This window comes from Cupressus sempervirens, chromosome 8, assembly GCF_028749045.1.
Source record: "Cupressus sempervirens isolate cs-2001-9-10 chromosome 8, ASM2874904v1, whole genome shotgun sequence".
Lineage (NCBI taxonomy): Eukaryota > Viridiplantae > Streptophyta > Pinopsida > Cupressales > Cupressaceae > Cupressus > Cupressus sempervirens.
The window spans coordinates 21,645,027-21,664,451 of record NC_143125.1 but is presented as its reverse complement, the minus strand read 5'-3'; the positions used below and the strand labels follow the sequence as shown (position 1 = coordinate 21,664,451).

The 19,425-nt window shown below is 33.5% G+C and overlaps 1 protein-coding gene across 1 annotated transcript in view; it reads left to right on the top strand.

The window, feature by feature from the left end:
- Positions 1 to 728, top strand: part of LOC149541380 (uncharacterized) — a 189,522-nt gene extending 188,794 nt beyond the window's left edge. Inside the window, exon 14 of the mRNA XM_089796650.1 lies at positions 127 to 728. Coding sequence (XP_089652776.1) covers positions 127 to 423 — 297 coding nt within the window. The 3' untranslated portion in view covers positions 424 to 728. The remainder of the gene's footprint in view (positions 1 to 126) is intronic.
- The last annotated feature ends 18,697 nt before the right edge of the window (positions 729 to 19,425 follow it).

The following is a 19,425-nucleotide window of genomic DNA, read 5'->3' as shown; positions in this document are numbered from 1 at the left end:
AATTACAATACAAGAAGCAAAGTTTTCATCGTTTATGTTCTTACTCCATTTATGCCTTATTTTTCTTCCATTGTTTAAGTGCATTGAGATCTTCATGTGCATTAAAAGTATATTCTTTTCTTGTAGGTACTTATAAAAGTGCCCATGAAACTTATTCGCCAACATAATCACCATGACCTGATAGTTTTGCGGGAGGCACTTGAAAGAGAAAAACGACATATATCTGCAAAGCTTGCAGTACTGGAAACAAAAGAATACAAAACCATGAATGGATTTGGAGAATCGGCCGGGAGTGAGGAAAGTATGGATATTAAACGTTGTAAGATTACAACATATGATGAAGATCCACATAAAATGCATGTATCAAACATGTCGGATCCTTCCTCTGAATTCCACGAAGATGCTATATCACAGGAGTTGTAGCTTTTTGTCATTTTGTGCAATTCAAGTCCACTGAGCATGTATTTTATGGTTCTTGCTCTTGAAGTAGTCAATGCATTCAAATGTGAGTAGCAGTAAAGCACATTTATTTTCCTGGCACTTTGGGCCTGGAATTCCTCTTGCATAACATGCAGTTTGCATGGTGAGAGGTTGTATTTAATTAAGGTCTAATTTGTATCTATTAGAGATGCTGAAAATACAAGCTCTCTACCCACAGGAAAAATATTCCTTGTGTAACATGGTTAAGCATGAAATATGGTATTATTTATCCATTCTTTGTTGAGACCTCCTTTTTGTATAATTTGTAAATTTCTGAAACATTTCTTCACCAATGGGGTTAAAGCTTTTAATCTTCATGAAGTGTTGTTAGTTACTAGAAATGCTTGGAATTGCAACTGTTATAACGAGAGTGGGGAAGTGCTTTTTCAAATAAACATAATTCAGATTTTTTTTCCTGCGTTCAGTTGGTGGCCTGGGGCATTTCCTATTTGTGTTGACAGATACAGTGGATCTATCAAAATCTTAAATTTAATTGATGTCTTTTGTTTAAATAAATTAGGTAGTTTTGTTTCAGTATCTTGATGTTTGAATATTGGGTCTAGATCATGTCCGCCTGAAGATCATACTGAATTCTAGTTTTTCCATATTGGAAATTGTTTGGGAGATTGATTTACTAAGCTACTTAAGTGTTTGGAAATAATGTTGAATTTGGCAGAATCTTTTAATTAAATTAACAGGGGTAAATCTTCAGAAGTGGATTTGAAATAGCTAGTAGTTTCATAAGAGAATCAGGCATTTTGAATGGACCTTGTAAAACATGTGATTTGTGGCCCAGGTCTGAATATCTGGACAACTCAGTCAAAGAGATGTATTTAAGTTACGAGTTCAGAAGATTCATGCATGATAAGGATTCAAGCAACATGCAAAAAAATTATTGAACATGGTCATGGTTTAAAAATCTGGACTGTAATAATAGATTATTATGGCTGTTTCTTCTTGTTTCTAGCCATTACAAAGAATGGTGATGCATAGTTGTACAAGAGGGGCGATTCATATTACTACTGCAACATTTGCAATTACAGCTGCCAAGACAAATCAAGCCGTGTTACTATGATTTGGACTAATGGTGTATTTGTGGTAGTTTTGACTGCCCTAAATCCTTCTAGCCTAATTGCCCCTCCTTGAAGAGAAAAGATCCCTATTCCAGGCAATTACGATAAAAGATGCAAAAATTTGATTTGCAACCAGAGCTTTTCTGAACCATTTCACTTGGGAAGCAACTTTAATTGTTTTCATGAACTTGACGAGAGTAATTCCTTCTTGTCTTTTACATTTGACCCTGGTTTGATGATTTCACTCAATTTTGTTTGAACGCCACATTTTGAAGAGAGCTTTGCCTCTTGAAAGGATCCAACAAAGAGTAGAGTACCTACTTGGGTTTTGTATTCAAGACTGGATGCAACCAAAGGTAGGCAAGAATATTGGGTTAACATGTGCTATCTCCTTGTTTGGTTATGGTTTGCAATGAGGTCCTGCTAGCTTGACATGAAAAGTGTGGTATCATAGCATTGCTTATATTTTATGTTAATATATTAATTGACTCCTTGCATGTAATGCCCTACTCGGAGATCCTTGGAACAAGGATAAATAAAAGCCAAGATATATTTTTTTAAACAAGTATGGATGCACGCAACAATCAACATACAAGGATTACAAAGATCGCAACAAAAGACTAATCAAACATCCAAACACCAACGAATCTCCAAGCGCCACTATTGACCAAAAATGTCGAAGCTATGGAGGTCGCAAACACATTCAAATCCGAAACATCCTGGATTTGAAAGGTCAAACAATAGGGTTCAAGAACTCCGTAGAGGGTATCCCAATCACCTCTCAAAACCCTTCGGTCAAGTCGAAAAGTGCCCGCTGGTCGCCCGAGCAAGTTTTCACACAAAGCCAGGCGACAATTCTAAACAAACTAGGCAATACTTTACCAGTATCGTACAACATTTCTCTAATGGTCATGTGATACTTTTAGGGTATGGGCGATAGAGTTACTATGGTTGTGCGATACACTTCCAATGTCGTACGATCGTTCTCAAAAGGTGTGTGATACTTTCTAGTATCATACGATGGAATTCTTTTGGGCATGCGATACTTTCCAGTATTGTACAATAGTTTTCCTTTGGCGTGCGATACTTTCCAGTATTGCCCAATATTGAAACACTATCACCTAGGAATGCAAGGAAATAATCCTTCAAACAAATAGAGGGATAAAATAGAGAGTAAGAACTTCCACACTGGGGAGTACTGGATCCACAAGTCGAGGCTTGGACACTCGAACACAAGAGTAGCATAATAGAATGCAACTATCCAAAACAATAAATAAAAAACATGCAGAAAGCAACATCACAATGTACAAAAACAACTAAACTCAAGCACAATTCCTCCAACCAAAATAACATCATGAGACCTCGATGGCCCTAGCCATCCCTTGCGCATAAAATCCCAAACTGCCAACTGGATAGTTAGAGCTGTTTTATCAGGGCGTCACTACTACAACGTGATAACATCATAAGAACAAGAACATCTAACATGTTAAACCAATAAAGCAATAGATATCCAACTAAGTGAATCGCATCATCTAACCATATGTTAAACATCATAAATAAGGAATGCATCAAATAAACTAACATCATCTAAACATGATATCCAAACATTTCAATTAAAGCATAAACCACAAGGAAATATACTTTGGAACCTAGATAAACCAAGTGAAACATCAAGCATCAGTTGCACTAGAAATAGACCATCTCTGTACACTGGTCCCCAACAGTGGTATATGTAGCTACTCCTCCCAACCACGTGAAACTTGTAGGTCCACTCCCATTGTGCTGATGGAGATGATGATCCAACCAAAAACACAAAACAAACTTACATGGCTAACACATACTTGACAGTAAAGATGACTTCAACCAAGATCATGAGACAATGCAAGTGGATTAGGTCTTGGTCAGACACTCAATGCGTTAGCTATGGAGGGACTCATTGGAAGGTAAATCACTTCGCATCGGGTAGCCCAAGATAGTATCATGCGACATCAACTCCCTTGGGGAGGCGCACACACTATGTCCTTGGACTAACACCAGGTGCTTACATATTCTTTTATTATCTTAAATTTATTACCCAGTAATTTATTTAGGTATCGCTTAATTAAGCCTTCTTCATGCCAACTTGGGAAATAGTCACCAAGGTTGCGGTAGAAGCCCTTCCATGGTGCTACCCTACCCTACCCATGCTCATCACATGATGAGTGTCTGTAGGCATGCATATTCCCAACCCAACCCCAATGAACATAATTCCACCGAATACAACTGGGAGTTCGGGCCTCACAAGTCACCTAACAAATGCATGTACACGTGCTCGTGTGTGGATGCACCACCATCACAAAGATCATAGAGCAAGGGCTAGATGAAAACAAAAGCAAAAACAACACTCAACCGAATACAAGCTCGGGAGTATGGATGCGACATGCGTCCCAATGCAACATAAAAGTGCAACAATGGTCTGACTGACATCCTACAAATAATTCAAGTCCATGACCAACATCATACCAAGAAAACTTGAGAAACTTGGCAACATGCAAAATGAGGTGAAAACCTCTCAAAAATCAATGTTGACAAAAATCAACAAAAATAAAACCCATTCACCCCAAGGATGAATAAGCCACAAAAATTCAATAAAATTCGAGTTTGAACACCGTATGCATAAACGACCAACATAACGGTGCGAAACTCCAAACTCTCATTCCGAAATTTGGGAAAATGCTCATACCCCACCAACCGGGCAGAGCTAGCAATCAAAAACAGAGGGGAACACTAGCTCTCAACCTCCTAACATACAACTCGTAGAAATAGAAGTAGAAATAGAGCACAGAAGTAAAAACAAAACTGAAACATAAAAATGAGAGAGACCTACTTGACAGCCAAAATTGCAAAAATGGGAATCAACACAATAAAATAAATAACCCGTGGAAGCTACCGAATGTCACAACAATCCAAGGTCTCTCCTAATTGGATCCAACAAGACCAATCACGTGACAATCCCATGCTTGTAGCTCCTATAACAAACAGAAACACAACCCTACAAAATAGTATTTGGAAATTTGCTCTCAAATTCTATTTTTCCAAAAGTGAGAATTAGGAATAAAATTCATTTTTGAATACTTATTCACTTTTGAGTAAATAATCGATTAGGGCAAATAATTAGGTCACCTAGTTAAAATCTAATTCAACCCAAATGAAAACAAGCTATTCCAAGTAATTGGAATGCATCTATGGCAAAGTTGTTGAGAATTAAAATAAATTAAAATAAACCCAAAATTCCTTTAAACCAAAATCACAGAATTTTTTAATAACTTTCGCAACAAATGCGAACCTCTGAATGCACAGACACGCTCACAGGTCTAATCACATAATGCAAATGAGTTTGGATTTAAAAAATCACTAGAAGGTTTAATTTAAACAATTAAACAAGATACGTCGACCATACATGAATGACATTGGCTAGATATGAACAACTAAATCACTAACTCCATGTGCCACTGCTAGGGATATAAATCCTTCACACTAAAATACATGATCAAGTGCAATTGCATATGATAACATAGCTAAAGCAATAAATGCATTAAATAACTTAATTTAATAATATTGAAATAATCTATTTACATCACTCACTTTTGCATAAAGCATCACAAAGCAAGAATGAGGTAAATAACCATAGTATTAAATCCAACACATAAACATAATCAAAGGATATGTCCAAATACCAAATAACCAGAGATCATCATAAAACATATTGTCATCTCAAAAATGTATCATCATGCAAATATGATCAACTGAACAACACAGTAATCTAACATCTATGATAATGGAAATCAAAGTATAACATCTGACCATCAGGTCATCTCAAATGGAAAATAACATAGGTAACAAGTATCTCTCGGATCAAAATATAACAAGAGCTCTAAAGGAGCTATAGTCCTTGCCTTTTTCCAAACAGGAAAAATTGTTTTTTTTTTGTTAAAGCATAGTGAAGAGAATAAGATAATTTATTAGAGAAGCATTTAAGTCATTGCAAATATACAATAGAATAGATGTTAGCAAGCATTTTTTACAAAATGAAGTTTTTACTAATAGGTATTATTTAGAATGATATGAAAATGAATTGTTAGAAGGATTATTCATATTCTAATTAGTGAAATACGTTTCACTTCTTATAGAATTTGAATTATTTTTTAAGAAAAATCAAATACTTAATAAAAATATTTTTAAAATTTTACAACTAAAATCATATTTCATATTTATTTAGTTAATTAAATTGTATTCAAACTTAATTTGTTTAAACTGTTTCCAAAATATGTTAATAATATTTTTTACATTAATCAATGAAAAATCTATTATGGTAAATTAATGTGGATGTACAGGTAATTGTTGTTTTCTTTTGTCATTGAGGCTTTTTAATTTACAAGAATTAGTTTGTAATTATCATTTAATTGTCATTCATATTTAATTGAATATATTATATATAATTTGAAACTTGGGCTTAACAAATGTGGGTTTGGCCTTTGTGAAAGGATAATTATGTTGAAAATGATCTAATGAAATATGACCTCAATTTAAAAAAAAGAAAAAAGAAAATTACAAATAATTAATAATGCTAATGGAGTGATTACTTTTTAATTTTATATGCTTTCTCATTGGGTGCAATCAATCACAATTAAAGTGGACATTTCCATTTTAGTGAGAGCTTGTAGTGCTTTCTAGAACGTCCGGAACAAAAACATGTGTCATCTAACTTGGGCTGTGATAAATTTTAAAAGATCAAAATTTTGAGAAGAACAAAATGCATATTTACAACTAAACAATTTATCTCCAAGACTAGGTAGCACATTAATAAATATAGATTAGATGGAATAATCTAGACTGTAAATAATCCTTACAAGACCTATTCTGCATCTGTAGCATTTGCTTAGCAACAAGCTTACATCCATGTGCAATAGCACGGTGACGTCCATGGAAAAATCAATAACACTGCTATGAAAGACACTTAATAGTCTCTTCGATGTAACAAAGTTTCAAGAATTAGATCGCAAATGGTAGTGAGCAAGGGAGCTTCTATGGCCTTTTCCATGCTCCTTTTGTTTTTCCGATGGCATTTATTGTAGGAGCTTTGTTGTTAGGCTGCTCATCAACAGTGACCTAAATTTTGCATGCGCTATGGCCTTTGCGGCTAGAGCTTCTATGGCATGTTTGGGTCCTTTGATGAATGTTTTCTAGCCTTGACTGACTAATGGTATGTAACATATGATGAACTCTAGTGGAGAGCAAAGGCCCAACATTGTTTGGCAAAGATGAAGTTTTATTATCCACAATGGTGGGGGTGCCAGTGGACAGGTCGGTCTTGTTGTGTGAGGGGTGTCTGTGCTGCCTACGTGTGAAGAGACCATTTCTTCCATTATTGTTGTAGGGTTCTGGGCTTCTTCGGTGGATTTGGGTCCGTCTGGGGTGTTAGCTATGTCTCCTCGCCTTGTTTTAGCATCAACATGTCTTGCTTGTCCTCCTCATCTGGCTACTACTCAAGAGGTCCTCTCTAAGACTGTTGCCTTGCTTGCAGCCACTGTAGATGATGCAAGTGTTGCCCTTGGGCATCTCCGTCACAGCTTGTTCCACCTCCTATTGAAGTCAATTCACAGAAGCAGATCGATGAATTGGCCGAATATGTCACCTCTAAAAAAATGATCAGAAATAAATAGCACTCTGCAGAAGTGACGAAGGCTTTGGAGAAGTTTCTAGAAACTTTTTTTTTTCAATTTTTGGTGTTGAAAAATTAATTATCCCTAGCATAATTGCCACCATCCAATCAAAAAGTAGTAATTATTGCTTCAAAATTCATTAAAAAATACATTGTTTTTTAAACTTAGGAATTCATTAGCTTTCGTTATAGAAATTAATTAATTGTGTCCACCACCAAAAACATTAGTCCCCTGCCTTATGCAAGGTAGGAACTAACAAGGTACAGATTGCAAACACGAGAGGCAATACATTGCAATTCAACACAAAATGAACTATATATGTTGTCACATTGCTCTTCAAACCAGAAGAGGAAACTCCTTGTATAATAAAAGCCAACAATTGTACATGCTATTAATATTTGATGTTTAGAAAATGAAGTGCTTATGCATGGGTGAGGCTCCAATGACTACATTCACCCTTGCTTCTACACCATCGACTCTCTTTGTTCAAGGAACAACTCCTTTTGACTCAAAATCTCCTACATCTCTACTTGCAATGGCCGGTGAAATCTTTGTGGATGACCTTGTTCACCAATCACTAGTTTTGCTCTCCCTACCTTATGACTTCCTAGGTTGGGTGTTGTGGATGCTTATTCCTGAAATTGTTGGGGGGAAAGTTATTATCGGAAGAATATCTATTGTGAACCCCCTCAAAGTCATGACACTAGGATTACTGCTGCCAGTGGAAGGAGTTTTTCTCATGCCGCCAAATTTACACCTCCAAAGTAGAAATCTCAACCTATTTCTTGTGTCGAGACATCCCCTACGATTATGTGTGGCCTGAATGTGGTGGAAAATTTGAATTTCTACTACCAATGTATGTTGGTTGGAAGATTTTTTGGTTTTTTGCCTTCTTCTAGATCTTCATTGTTGGGTGATAGATGGAGACCCTTGGTTATTGGTCCCAATGCTAAGGGTTTTTTTGTTGCTCTTTTTCCTTTGAAGGATGAGATTTGGTGCTAAGCAAGCTATGAGTTTGAGGGAATCACAGTCTTGGCCAAGCCTTGGATAGTTTTCTTTAGTCCTCCTATTGAACCACTTTGTGTCCATTGTGGGTTTGGCTCCCCAATCTTCCCTTTCACTTTTGGGAGAACTCTTGTTTTGAGGCCATTGACAACTCTATTAGCCATTTTATAAAGGTAGATGAGACTATGACTGCTATAGGTTTCTCTACATTTGCATGTCTTTTAGTGGACATTGACATCTCCTCCTTTCCATGGTGATGTGGTTCTTATGGCAGGGGATAAACCATGGATTCATTTGGTGGATTGTGATGGTATCCCATTTTGAGGGTATCTCTATTTCTTTTGAGCTAATTTACAATCTAGCATTTTTGAGATAAAAATATCTTTGAGATCATTTCAACCACTAATGTGTGTCTTTGGCTTAGTGTTTTAACATCAATTTTATTATTTTAGCTTTTTATCAGTTCATCATCATCTAGTTTGCATCATTTAGATTTTCTCATCTTCATCATACGTACCATTCCAGTTGAATTATATACTAGTCTTTAAATTTTTGAAGTCATTTTGTAAAGTGATTAGTTCTAAGAACACATTATCTTCTAAAAATCTCAAGGAGAACAACAAAATCAAGCTAAAAATGGTAAAAGAAAGGTATAATTTAATCTTCATACTATGTTGCCTTATTTGTGAGTAGTTACATTTGAATGCTTTTAGTGGTATAATAATAGATATATGATTGTTACAATTCATTTATAAACTATCTCCTACGAGTCAGTAATTGACAGTTGTCTCCTGAGGCGTAAAGGTGTGACCACTTTGTGGAAAGACGGGGGCAAAGAGCATTTGATTGTCATTCCAGATTATTCCTTTGAGGATGAGTCGCACATTGTTGATGAGGAGAAAGCTTTTGCTGCAACTCTAAGGGATGCTCCTGTTGCCAATTATGTGAACACCGATGGTGTGGCCCTCTCTGGCCAAGAACACCCTTCCCCTGCTACTCCTGCACTGCTCCAATCTCTATCTGGTATTGTACAACTTTTCAACACTCTAACCTTGCACTGTTAGTGGCTTGAATATAGCTCAATTGTTGCCCTGCTTGTGGTGGGGATTCTAAGTACAATATCACCTAGACAGCTGTTCAATGACGCAAGAAAAAATGGTATTTAAACTCCTGTTTTCTCCATGTGGGATGGGTGAGTTTCTCCCCCACTCTTGAGGAGGGAAAGTAGCATGCACACTACTGTATTCATTATATTTTGTATTTTCTTTTATCACTACTTTACTATTAGTGTATTGTTAGTAAGTCGTTAATGGCCTCTACTCTAAAACTTGTCCTTCTCTTTCACGTCTTCAAACTATGATGTAAGGGCCACCCCCTTGTTAGGTCAATGAATTTAATAAAAACAATACATGCTACTCACAAGTTTTATACTAATTTTCTATTGTGGCTCACGCCTATGTGAAGTAAAATTAATAACGTGTTTTTCGAAGCCTTCATGGGTAGCAGAGCTGGCTTGGCCGTGGGTTCGCTCCTCATTCATCTTGGGTTCCACTCCCCGTTAGAGGCAAGACAACTTGCGAACAAATGATCTTATCCATAGGGATATTAGTGTTGTCCTAGCTTATAGAGGGACCCAATATATTGGTTGTTGGACGTTGCGTTAGGTCTAGGGGTTACATGCTATGAAAAAAAACATCTATTGAATTTGATAATAGTAAATAGTTGGTTAACACTTCAATTTCAGGCAAATAATTGTATATAAATCTATCTTATATCAAATATTAATTAACATGATTAAAATACATTATAATTCTATATTAGGTGTAGAAATACAAAAATCTTGAAAAAAGATTGAGCTGGAGTCATAAACATTAGTCACAATATTACACAAATTTATGAGATTTTTTTCTATATTAATTATTATTCGAAGTTGTTAATATACTTAAGTATCAAGATTAATGAGGAGGGGTGGGGGTGACTTATTAATCTATTATATCTTCACCGACTTATCAATAAAGATTAACCAAAATCAAATCTAAGCACTTAAGCATTCACCACATGCATCCAATACAAAATTGTGAAGCTATAAGTAAGACAACTTATAAAAACACCCATACAAGTAACACAAAGACACTAATATTTTTCATGTGGAAATACTTGGTTAGGGGGAAAAATCACGGTGGGAATCAATGCCTGCAAATATTTGCATGCCTTTGAAATGCTCTTGGTTAGAGGCTTAGTCTTGTTAGGAGCCTACAATAATGCCCTGATAGGAGTAGACCTTGCTAAGAGTCACCCACTTAAGGTATTTGCCTGTAGTCCTATTAGGAGCTTTACCCTGTTAAAGAGTAACACCATAGGAGGATTTGTAACTCAAGCTAATGAGCCACCTGATTAAGGGAGTTCATCTTTAGACCTGTTAGGATCTTGCTCACTTTGTTAAGAGAGACCCAATTAAGGGATTTAGACTTGAGAACCTGATAGGTTTCAACGAGGAAAGTGATTGGGTAATAAAACTTCTCAATTGCTTGTACAAATTCAATTCAACTCAACATCTACTTTTGCTTGTAGGAATTCAACTATTAACTTGACTGCACACACATTCCACGATCTACACACTTGGCAACTACAACATTCTTTTATATAAATACACATTTCAATATTTAGGGCGGCCACCACTTTGACCATAATATTTTTTACTTAAATTTCACCCAAGGCCCACTAATACATATTACCAAACTGTTATCCATCATTTACTAGATCATCTTGATCACTAATTTGAACTGCACATTGATTCAACAAAGAACATCTGGCCTTTCGTAGTTTTTCCAATGAACATGCATGACTTCAATAAATTCAATCACAACAACTAATGCATGACTAATCCAACTTAACCCATTTTTGCCACATCATTACTCAACTTTACATTACAAAGGATCTATCAAAGTTGACTCAAAGATTACTGGTTCAAGATCAAATGCAATTTTTTTAAAGAGTCCTTGCACTTTCCCTTGAACATATTTCAATTGATCCAAAACATGTCTTCCCATAAACAAAATCATGTGTGACTTGAACGTTGATCTCATAATTGAGCATAGATCATAATTCCTAATTTACAACATTTGAAACATCATAGATTTGATAAACCAATCAAACCATTCACTGTCTATCACTAACTAGTCAACTTGAGTGTTGTGTCACACTTAAATCCATCATAACTTTAGAGAAACCTTCTTTCAACTTGTGTGATGGTAGACAATCATAATGAGACATCCCTTAGTCATCCATAGCTACCACACACCTTAGTTTCTACTACACAAGCAGTTTCAAACTAATTTCCACTCTGCACATACTAGAACAATGCTCGTGCTGGTAAAAAGTCAACATACAACCTTCAATTTGACATTAATGTATACTAAATAACCAATTAATGGAACATAAAAAATGCACTATATCATCTATCCAATACAATCTGCACCAATTATGTTAAGAATCTTCCCTTTTGGCATTAATGAAAATACCAAAATATTAACTTGGCAACACCAACTATCATGCATCATCAGGTTGCTCTCCTGAGCTGATTCATTTTCTAATTTACTCTAGTTGTACTTCTCCCCTTTTTCTTCTTGTACCTTCTCCCCCTTTGACAAAAATGGCAAAGGTGCCACTCAACATGAGTCAATTGTTTGTAAATCTCCAACAACTTTCTGAATTACAATCCAACTGCTTCATTTCCAATCTAACTACTCCCCCTAAAAAGTAGGCCTCTTTACACAATCCACTATATAATATGCAATGAAACCACTGGATTGATGTAACAATACCATCTTAGTTCTACTTTGGTAGAGGAATGACCCCTAACCCACGTCTTAGATACTCAAAAACATCCTTAGGTAATGGCTTTGTGAAGATATCTATGACTTGTTGAGGTCACATAATCCATTTTCACCTCTTTCTCCGACACCTTTTCTCTTAGAAAGTGATACTTGATAGCAACGTGCCTAGTCTTGGGGTGTTGCATTGAATTCTTTGATATGTTTATTACACTGGTATTATCTCAAAAGATAGTTACTAGTTCTATGATCTTCTTCTCATTAATCCCTTCAAAGATTTGTGTTATGCATATAACTTGTGAGCAATTGTTGGAAGCTGCTACATATTCTACCTTTGCTATGGATTGTGAAATATAATTATGCTTCTTACTAATCTATAATCAATTGTTCCTTGTAGATATCTAAATATTGTTTTTACTACCACCATATGTCTCTCTAGGATTAGCAACAATCTCAACTGCACGAGCAATGTTTGGTCTACTATGAACAACATAATGTAGGTTGCTTATCATAGACCTATAAAGTGTCCCATTCTATTAACTTGAATCATCATCCTTAGACAAAATTTCTTTTAGCTTGTGTGATGGTAGATGATGCATCATGAGTCATCCCTTAGCCATCCATAGCTAGCACACAACTTAGTTTCTATTGCACAACCAATTTCAAGTCGATTTCCACTCGACACATACTAGAACAATGCTCTATTGTAAATAGTCAATAGACAACCTTCAAGTTGACATCAATGACAACACAATGATTGATCAATTGAACATCAAACATGTACTATATCATCTCTCCAACACAATCTGCATCAGTTATGCCAACAAAAGCTTGCAATGTTATCAAATTATACTTGACACATAACGATTAAGTGCAAAGTATAGCTTATTTATATAATTTATAAATACACAAAAAATAAAAGAAATTAATTGTTTCTACAAATTAATGGCTGCCACAACTTCATGATTACTTTCAAACACTTGCAAATTTTATTGTAGAAAATAACTTATCCACTGATATAATCTAATAAATTCATTTGTCAGTAAAATTGGCAGATTAAATTATTTTTAATATATCCATTAAAAGCTTATCTTAGTAACATGAGCTATGACTAATTCTAGCTAAAATAGTTTTTTCGAATGTGAACTTACAACTGGTAAGACAACTAAAACTTCTTTGAATGGGCAACGTTAGAGTTTATCTTTAAATATGGATCATGGAAAAAATTTCAAAAGAAAGAAATTAATGGTTGTTACAAATTAATCGCTATTACAACTTCATGACTACTTTAGGACACTTGTAAGTTTTTTTTATATAATAACCTAACTACCAATAGAAACTAATAAATACAATTGTTAGCTAAATTGGCAAATTAAATCCTTTTCAATATATCTATTAAAGATCATGTTATTTAAAAGTAACACGAGCTATAGATAACTCCAACTAAAAACATGTTTTGGAATGGGAACTTAATCCTTGTAAGTTAGACAACTAAAATTTCTTTGAAAGTTACTCTAAATTTTAAATCAAGGTCTGCCCACCTCACTCCCTCTATGAAGCATATATTTTAAATAGAAAAGAAAGTTATGATAATCAAAATGGCATGTCTATAATAGAGAATTTTACTACTAAAACATTCAAATTTGAGTGCTTCTTAGTTGACTAACGTTATATATGATTAGGTGCACACAATTATATACCACATTCTTATAGCATGAGTTTTTAACTTTGTTTTGCGAATCTATGTCTCATCCATGTCTTAGTGTAGGATTCAATTGATTATTTAATTATTTTAGCAAGGCCAAACAAGGACCTACAAATAGACAACAAAGAAAAGAAGCACAAAAATTGGTATCATCTATTTACCCATTCTTCTATAGGTATCATCCATCTTTTGGTGTCACATTTGAGTTAATGTGAACAAGTTCTTAGCTGAGTCATCAACATTTTTGTCCTCCATTTTATTTTGCGGGTATGTGGCTCATTTGTGTATGGTCACATGATATGGGATTGAAATGTTTGATAAAGTTTTCTCTTTCCCTCCAATTTGTTCAATGGACACAATTTCTTTGAATTTTTTTTGCACACACTTTTTAAATTTTATTATTGTTATTTGGGCACTCTTTTAGGCTAATACCCCACTTATTCATCCACTTATTGTTATTTTCATCCACATTTCTTCCTTATATCTAGTTTATATTCTATTCTCAATTTTGACTAACAATGCAACTCCATGTTCTCTAATCTTCTTTGATAACTTAGCAACTAGATCACGGCCTATGCCTCTACAAGAAAGACCCCGACCTTAGCCAAGGCAGTCTCATACAAAATATGATGAATGATAAAATGAAGCAATCTTAATGATGCCTAATAGACCAAACAATCTAAAAGGGACCAAAAGACACAAAAATTACATATTTTTAAATTTCTTTCCATGAGCATTTCTACTATGTATACCACCCAAGAAGCTTGTGATTTTGCGAATCCTTGTCTCCTCACTTTTTTTGTTCACAATGTCCACCTTCAAAATGTAAACAAACTTCTTGTCAATATCCAATATGTTAACACTCAATTAAGAATGTCACTTGATATCAACCACATCTTTTCTGTAAGATGATTTTATTTTAAGACTTTTTTATTTAATGGAGCTTCAAGTCTGTGGGATATGGGAGCTCAAGTCTATAGGCTAAATCATGTTGGATTAAGAGGCAAGGACTGAGGGGTATCAATTTCGCCAAAATTGCCTTGAGCAGTATCTTGAGTTCATCTCTCATGTATCTTGAGTCCATCTCTCATGATGTCGGAGCTGATGGGCTTATTTGAAATCATTCAACTTCACCAATAGACAAAGAACCCATGACTTTTAAGATTATAGAACCCATTACTTTTAAAGTTATTTTCAATTCAATATTTTAAATATAAAACAAACACTATCCTTACACAACCAAACAAAAGCTTTTATTAACAAGTGCCACGTAGTGGCATGTACTTGCCTTTATAATAATGAATATGTATAGGAAATTTAAGTTTAAAAAAATAGATATATAATACAATTATGAATTTTTAATTATGTACTATAGAATATTTTAGTATTGTAATATGTATTATAAGATAATCTAATAGAAATTAACTTTGTATGTTGAACATTATTTTTACCATGAATTATGTATAGTAAAATATTTTTAAAAATGTAATATATAACTTGCGAATTATTATTTTTCATCAATAATTAATTAAAAAAAAAATTTTAATGGTAATATTTTAAATTTTAAATGATAATTTAAATTGTAAATTTGGGGTGATTGTATTTCAATTTTACTATTATAATTTTTTTATATATGAATATAAAATATAAAATTTAAAAAAAAAACTATGAAATAAACATTTTTAAAAAATTACATTGTGTTTTAAAGAAGATTTATATACAATAGAACAATAACTTACTTTACAGTCTTGATGTTTATAGGAAAATTAATAGAAGATATATTTTCATCTATTAGTTTCTTAATAGTAATTTGTGAATGTAATAATTGTATATATATCTATATTTATTTGCAAAATTCATGCAGTTAAACAAGCAATATGGTGGGAGCTCCGAGAAAAGGGGTCTTATAAGACAAAATGAATTCAACCAATTAGAATGGAGATAAATTATTTTTCATAATATATTATATTGATTAAAAATATGAAAACTTTATAAAAATTGAAACGAGGTAAAAATACTTGCATATAATTCAAAACTAATTCACTAATCAGACATAGTGAATGCAATAGTACATTGCCTAGGGCAAGTACAATAAGACTTTTTAAAACCAAAACTAGATACCTAAATGCCTCATGCCCTAAACACCTTTTTTTCGTCTATTTTTAGACATTTTACGTGTGATTCATGGGTGTGCGTCTTTGTTTGCTGCAATTTGAACTTGAAACGTTCTGTTTTTTATGCAGACGACTTTGTATGGCTCCTTTGATTTTTTTAAATGAATTTCCTACTGTTTAGGCACGCGTGACTCTGTTTCGGCTTCAAAATTACGCTTCCATACCCAAAGGCGTGCGCAGGATTAGGGTATGTATGTATTTGCTTTTGAAAACTTAGCATTTCTTTTCTCGAGAACATCACGAAATAAGAGCTGGAATCCCTGCTTTAGGAAAGAGTTAAAATGTGACTAAAAATAATTGAAAAATACGAGAAAATGATAAATGGATGCGATTTATTTAATCATCTTGTGTATGTGATAATCAATATTGAACATTAGTAAAATTTAATTGTAATTTTTTTATGAAACTAAATGAATATTAAATGCAAAATATTAAATTTAGAAACTTAAAACAATAACATAATGAAAGGAGTGAGGACAATTAGTAAAATAAATAAGATTAATTGTTACAAAAAAGATTATATATATATATATATATATATATATATATATATATATATATATATATATATATATATATATATATATATATATATATATATCAGTTTAAAGAGCATAAGTCGTGGTCAAATGCAATAAAAAAAAGTTTCCAACTTATAATTTTTTCTTTCAAATGATAAATTTTTAATTCTATACTTCACTTCCAATAAGATCACTAGCATCCTAGATTATATTAAAAAATATATCTTTCCAATATTATATTGATATCTAATTAATTTAATAATTATATTATCTACTTTAAAAAGGTAATTATATTATGATAAAAAAATTCTAAATAGTTATTCATTATAATTGTATTATATTGAATGTTTCCTACTAATATTATTACTTACCATGTAATATAAATTTTCAAACAAACCAATTTATCTCGTTAGGAGGATATAAAACTTTACTCATACACCTCAATAATTATTAGTTCCTGCTAAAGGCAGGAATACTTATGCATTCATGTCAATGCAAATATGACATTAACACTAACCAATCAAATCAAAAAATTTAAAAGATTGTATGAAATTTCAAATGTTTATATCTTTTTTAATTTTTCATTATTTTATAAATCACATTTTTCATCCATTCTATTGGTCCATACTATTTTTGGTGGGGGAGAAAATTATTTTTCTTCAATAAAAAATACAAATATTTTCTAACAACTTTATCTTGCATTAATGAATGTATTAATTACAACTTTATTTTTTCCACATTTGTGACAAGTTGATAATATTTTATTTTTTCAATCATTTTATCTTCCACCTCACACAACATGTCTAATCAATATTCATTATCACAATCTATTAAATATTTTTAATTTCTTATTTTAAATATATTTATTATTAGTTTTACATTGATATTTATTTTTGACTATTTAATATAACTTGTTCATAAAATTTCATGTAATGCATAAGTTAAAATTATATAATTATATATATATATATATATATATATATATATATATATATATATATATATATATATATATATATATATATATATATATATATATATATATATATATATAAAATAATAATAATAATAAATATGTCTTTTTAATATAATTTCAATATGTTATATCTTTGTATTTGAATTTCTAATTTTCTTAAAACTTTGCTTTTTTAATAAAAGTAGTTAAATTATTTTCTTTCATAATCACGAGGCTTAGGTTGAAGCCCTAAAACGACAATACTGGAATGTTGGTAAAACCTCCTTTAGGGCTTTGGCTTGGTCTCATGATGCAGTATGCGATGAAGTCATCGTTCTGTCTTCACCCAGGTGGATCATTTTAAAAGAAGTTCCACCATTCCTTTGGAAATTCCTTGCTCAATTGCTTGCTCCTTTTGGTACCATTATCAGAATCGATGAAACATCCAGGCTTGTGGCTAATCTTGATGCTAGGGTTTTAGTTTCTCTTAAACCAGAGGTTGATATTCCCCAGAAACTTACCCTGAAAATTCAAAGTGAAACTATTTCCTGCCCGATTAAACTTCTAGGGGGTCTTAACGCTTGTTTTTTGTGTAAAAAAGAAGGGCATATCCAGAAGAACTGTCCTATCATTAATAATAAAAATGCTGAACCAAAACAGGGGGACATAGCTAACGGTAACCCTATCAACAAAGAATTAGCAATTATCCCATCTTCTTTGATTCCCACTCGAAATTTTGATAGATCTTCTGGTTCTCATATTAATAACCCTATATCTAATCAACCTAGCAAGACTCAACACCTTGCCATTTCTGACTAGAATGGTAATTTGAGGGATAATGAGGGATTTCAAACAGTGAAAAATAAGAAACAAAGAAAAAAGAATACTCAACAATTGGCCCTCGATCAAATCCGTACTACTTCTAAAGCTAACCCCTTTGCTACTCTGGCATCTCCTACACTGTTGGTTGAAGATAGACCCTCTATGGATGGAAGGATCCTTGGTAAAAATATTTTGGAAGGTCAAAGCTCAAACAATGGTAAGTCTAGTGATGTTACCATGGGTGAGGTCCCTATGGACATGATTAGTGGTAAGGATTGCCATAACCTAAATGTAGTCCCCCCTTTTGATGATAACACCATCAACCTCCCCATCTCCACCCTTAAAGAGTTGGATGATGATTTTTATATTGAAGTTATTCCCGCTAAAAATAGTTCTGATAATGCTAAGTCTCAAAACCCGGTTGGATCTAGCATTATTGGGGACCATGGATATCCTAATTGCATGTTGACCCAAAACTTGGTTGGATCACATGTTATTAGGGATTTTGACTTGGTTGGATCCCAGTCTAACCACTCTCAATCTTACAATGGTCAGGATGAGGATGATCCCCTCATGGGATCTAATGCCTCTAAGAAAAAGGGCAGACCCTTAGGTTCTAAAAATAAAAAGAAGAACGGGGAGATCTTGACTCCCCTTACTGGCCCCTTAATGCACTCTTCATCATGAAGTGCATAACTTGGAATATAAGAGGCCTCGAGTCTCCTGATAGGAAATCTATCATCAAGAGATTTTTTTTGGGGCATAAAAACATAGATTTTTTTATGATGCAAGAGCTCAAAGCTGTTAACTTTCTTCTTAATTCTTCTCTGGATTTCATCTGGAGGGATGCTATTAAAATTTGCACTAATCATCCTAAAGGAAAGGGTGGTGCTGCCTTGCTTATTAATCCTTACTGGGGAAGATATATTAATTCCGCTGGAAGCTCCCCTTGTAATCGTGTGGCTTGGGTCGTGATTGATTTCAATGGCACTTCTTTTGGAGTTTGCTCCATATACGCTCCCAAAGAGGCTAAAGATAGGACCATTCTTTGGGATTGGCTTCATAATCTAGCCAACATACCCTGGATTCTGGCCGGAGACTTTAACATGGTTGAGAATCAAGATGATAAGTCTGGTGGTCTTCCTTTTGCTTGGA